Here is a 5,658-nt window from a genome sequence, read left to right on the forward strand (position 1 = left end):
TATAGTAAAATGAGAAAATTAGAAATATTTCAAACTGAATTATCAATATAGAACTACAGAATATTGAGAACTTTTATATGATTACTTTTCATATTTTAATTTCTCTTATGATATAACAAAATTAAATAATATATGATATTTAAATTAGTAATCAGAATTATAAGACATAATATGTTTATTTATTTATTTATAAAGAGTTCAAAGAATACATGTATCTAAGTTTTTACATAATTAATGGTAAATCCTTTATCTATATATACAATTAATTCCTCCAAAAGAGACTAATTTATAAATATAAAAAAAAAGACACTTAAATCAATTTTGGACCTTATTATGCTAAATAAAATTAAATGGACAATTATGCAGTTGAATAAATATTAAAATAATTAAATTCATAATTTATATTCCAATAAATATATGGATACTCATAAGATTTTTATTCATTGAATACTTTTTAAATAATATATATATATATAAAAGATTCTGAAGAAGTCTAATTAACCGTCATTAAGTACATTGCCTGAAACTGTAAACAAAGTAACATATGAATAACCTAAAAAATAATAAACCTTCTTTATATAGTGTTAAAAGTTTAACAATGATAATAATAGTGAAGAATACTCTTGTAACAATTTCCTATTGTATAAATATTTATTAAATTGTGATGAATAAAAAATTTCAAAAATTTTTTACTGTCTTAAAAATATTATTCAACTTAAAATTATAATAAATTATAAATTAAATAAGCAAAGGAACATAAGAGTTATAACATTTTTATACTTGACAATGTTTCCACAAACTCCTTTCTAATGTATACTTATACACAATTAATTATGGTGTTCGTTCAAATTCATTTTATTATAATTAATAAAAATTTTTAAATAATATAGATATATTCGCAGATATAAACAATTATAAATATAACTTGAATAAGAGATAGTCTTAATAATGCCTTTTAGGAAAATAATCGGTGCTAAAAGAAGAGAGAAAGACAGCTTTAGACATAGAGACATACCATGAGAGCCTAAATTTTAGTCTCAGTTATGATATGTTTATATATTTATACCTTTTACAATATTAATAATAGCATTCATGTAATATAAAATTAAAAATAAATTTAATTCATTATATACATTTGTTATAAAATTAATGTTACATTTAACTAATAATTAAGTATATATAATAAATTACTTTTGCATAAGGATATCACATTTTATCGTATATATAGTATACATCATTTAGTTAATTATTGCAACCAAAACTAAGTAATTTAAGAAAAATGCTAAAAAAAAAAAAGATAGTGATAATTCAATGGATTCTTTTGAAAATAAATACAATAATACAAAAAAGGCCCGAATTATATATAGATCAGTAGAATACTACTACTAATATAATAATAGTAAATTAATTAACGTTGTTTTATAATATAATAAGATTTACTGACATTTTGTAGGAAAATAAAATAATTATACTTAAAAAATTATTTGCATATAACAATAGTGGTATTTTAAGCATTCCCTAGTCTTTTTACAATATAGGGCGAATAAATTAAATAGAAAATATGAAATATTACAATACAATATGCTATAATTATAATACCTGTATTAAATTAAAAATATATGAAAATAAATCTCTATATATTATACATTACGCATAAATATATGAATGGAAATGACTCTTCAGGCATAATACAATAATTTTTTTCATAATATATAATTTGTGAAATGCACTAATATAATATTAGTTATGGATAAAATAAAGGGTGAATAATTACATTAAATAAGTAAAAGAAATAAAAAAGTAAGAATAGAAAAATAAATAAAATAATGTCTAATCAAATAAATAAATATATAAATAAATGTAAAATGTATATTTTCATAATTTTATTTTGAATAAATCATAATATATGATTGTTGTCACAACGTTATTGATTTAGTATGTCTATATATTACATATTATTATAATAATAGAAATAACATAACATTAAAAATGAATCCAGGAAAATTTTATTCATCTATTCATTAGCATAATTATGAAAATATAAATTTAATATTTTAAATTTCAGCAATAAGGACATATTCATATAATTTGTACAAAAATATATGCATCAGATATTTTATAGGATAATAATAATCATATTAATCAATATTATATATAAATTAAATTATTAAATTAATTAGTGATAAAAATGTTAGAAAACATATATATTTATATTATATAATCATTACATTATTTAAAATAATTTTTTAACATTGTGGTATATATAATGTATTCTATGCATATTTATCCCATATATATGTAAAAATGAATATGTTATACCGTGTAATAATCTATATAAATTTTGTTCTTATATATATATATTTTTTACCAATACCAGAAAAGAAAATATATTTGTGTAGTAAAATACACTATTGTATAAATTAGCTTTATGTATTATAAGAAGTTTTAACTTAAATAATTTCTTTAAATTTACTGTGATATAATAATAAATTATAACATAATAAAAAAAAATTCTGGAAATATAATAATAATATATATATATTTATATATATATAGGAAAAATATTTTGAATAAATTTAAATTAATGATTCCCAATAATGTATTATGTTTTCTTCAATTAATTTGCAAAACGCACTTGAAGAGATATACTCTAATTAAAATATATGATTTAATGATTATTAATAGTATAAATATATATGTAGATAAAATTGGATAATTAATAAATTTTTTTTACAATTTTAACATTTTACAATTATTATACCTATTTTTTATTTTGGACTCCATTAAAATTTTGCATACCTGTATTAGTTTGTAGTAATTCTACATATTTACATACACTAGATATATCCTACCTTTTATACATTTACATTGGTATAAAATACATATATTTTTCAAAACATTAATGTGTTATTTACAATGTTAACTTCTTTTTTGTTTCTCTTTCTTTTTTTTTATATTAATTAGAAAAAAATATTAAATGTCAATGTAATACTTGCAATAGTTATACACATACGATTTCTCCAAAAAGAAAGTATAACACTCACAATGTTTCCAACCGTATTTCAACAACTAATTTATTATGTGCACATATACAATCAGATAAATGATATTCGAATATTATTGTATTATTTCCCTCTAAGAGCTAATATTTTATTCTGTGAGTATTAGTGCTAATTTAACACACAATGCTTCTATCTCCAAATAAATTATTATAATGTATCGTGATTTCAGTAAATAAAAAAATGGTATATATATATATATTTAATTTTTTCTCTATTTTTGTATTAAAACGATTATTCTTCTATTTGTAGTTATAATTAAAAATTGCATTTTCATATATTATGGAAGTATTCTAGTTATAATAAATAGGCTTTTTTATTTTGTTATAATAAATCATATTAATATAATTAAATTTATTTTCTACAACTCAAATGTTATGTTGTGCTTATTAAGATAAAATAAATTGGATCAAGTAACTAATATTACCCATTTATTTGTTTCTGTTAATTTAATTATATGCTGTTTTATACCTATTATCAACTGAATTTTTGTATTCAAATTCACATGTGTCCATGAGACACAGATTATTTTTGTAATTTTTTTTTAATTTTTTTCTTAACCTCCTTACCCATGGTTGTAAAAATAAAAAATAAGGGGTATACTGAAAATAAATTTAATAATATTTTTATATCTCATTCTTTTATTTTATATAAATATTTTTAAATTATTCATAATATAAATTATAATACAACATAAATTTATTAAATTAATTTATTTTATCACCTTATACAAAATGAATACAATAACTAATATTACAAAAAATAAAAAACATATACCTCCACCACTACCTGCAGCAAAATCCGTATGTGTTTCTGTAACTGAAGCAAAATATTTTTGTCCTTCTGTGACCGCTAGTTTTTCTTTCGTTCCTGATACTACATTCAATACTCCATTAATGTATCCATCCTTAGTGAGATAATGATATTTAGGATCATTTTTTGGTAATGTATTCACATATGTTTTAAAAAGATCATCATAATTTTTCAACAATATTTTAATACTCTCACTATTATAAAATTCACATCCTTCTACGTATTTCATATGGGCTATAAATGCTTTAAGATCGGAATAATTTTTATGACCATAATAAAATTTATTATAACTCTTAACTAGTTCATCAAGTTTATCAAATATTTTAAATGTATTTTCATCAATATTTATAGAATAGTTTATACATATATCAAGTATTTTGGTATCAATATTATCTTTTTCTAGTTGTGTCATTTCTTTATAACAGTCATAAGTTTCTCCACAGTTACAATTATTGCTTTTCAGTAATAATTTTTTTAACTTGTAATAGAAATATTTGCAGCATATTTCTGGCTTCAACGTAGCTTTATTATTGTTTATGTGATCTAAATATACACTCAAAACCTGGCATCATTGTACAAAATTCGTAGTCGAAGAAGCTTCTTTTGTTACATTAAGACGAAAATCACTACATAATTTTGTAAAATTATTAGCCCTATGCTGATCACTATAATTCTGATAAATTCCCCATTTGAAATCCTTTGTACATGTAGAAAATATAGCATTAAAATCGAACTAAAAATGAATGTTACATTATATAAAATATTAAAAATTTTTTTATAAAAAAAATAATTGCGCTAGGTTTTCGGTAAACAATATATTTTATAAATATATTAACAATTAATAACTTTAATAAACATATGAAGCATACGACATTACTCTGTTCCTTAGCATCACTCATCACATTTCAATTATTTTAATTATTAAATATGGATCATTATATCTAATATAAAAAAACCTATTTATTAAAAATGTCAGAATAAGTATTTTATTCATATCATATGTAGTAATCCATGAAATGAATTCATTTTTACATTAAATAAAAACTCTTGTTAATTTATTTATATATTTAAATATATTTAGTATTATATTTTCTGTATAAGTAGATTATTTTTAAAAAAAAATTACAAAAATCAAAAATAAAAGCATGTTATTGGATGAAATAAATAAGGTTAACTTAACAATAATTTATTTTTAATACTATTATATTTATAAGGATATTTTAATCAAATTGTCATATCATGTAATAAATTAAATTGATTATGTAACATAATCAATAATTTTATAATATAATACTTTTTTATAAATATTTAATTACTATATCAATTATATATATATATATATCTATAAGTTTTGTATTATTTCCTTTTATATCACGCTTTAAGATTCAATGTATATTATCCGTATAGTTCATTAAATATAATTTTTATCATTTAAGTTCTAAATCAATTAGTTTTATCAATTTTTATTTTTGTAATTTTTATTTTCATTAAACTTTTATAAAAATATTAAGAATAAAAAAATCAATATAACTTAAATTTATATGATATATATAAAAATAAGGATATAATATTAGTTAATAATTTATTATTACAAATAAAAATTAATATGTTTATGTGCTACATTATAAGTAAAAATATTTAATTATATATATATATATTTACATAAGAATGTATTATTCATAGATTATTTTATCTTATATCGATTTTTCAATGATTTTGATTACATATACAATGAAAATTATAAAATAAAATTTCATATAGTGTATTATATATTATATAAAAATAT

The 5,658-nt window shown here is 18.6% G+C and overlaps 1 protein-coding gene across 1 annotated transcript; it reads right to left on the reverse strand.

Annotated features, from left to right (window-relative positions):
- Positions 1-3,508: 3,508 nt before the first annotated feature.
- On the reverse strand, positions 3,509-4,771 carry PGO_001155 (variable surface protein; the record flags this gene model as incomplete). Its single annotated transcript, XM_028690900.1, has 3 exons — positions 3,509-3,661; positions 3,784-4,434; positions 4,685-4,771. 3 exons carry the CDS (start codon positions 4,769-4,771, stop codon positions 3,509-3,511), a joined length of 891 nt encoding a protein of 296 aa, XP_028546701.1.
- Between the last annotated feature and the right edge of the window lie 887 nt (positions 4,772-5,658).

The sequence above is a fragment of the Plasmodium gonderi genome, assembly GCF_002157705.1.
Source record: "Plasmodium gonderi DNA, contig: Pgo-contig_112, whole genome shotgun sequence".
Classification (NCBI taxonomy): Eukaryota; Apicomplexa; class Aconoidasida; order Haemosporida; family Plasmodiidae; genus Plasmodium; species Plasmodium gonderi.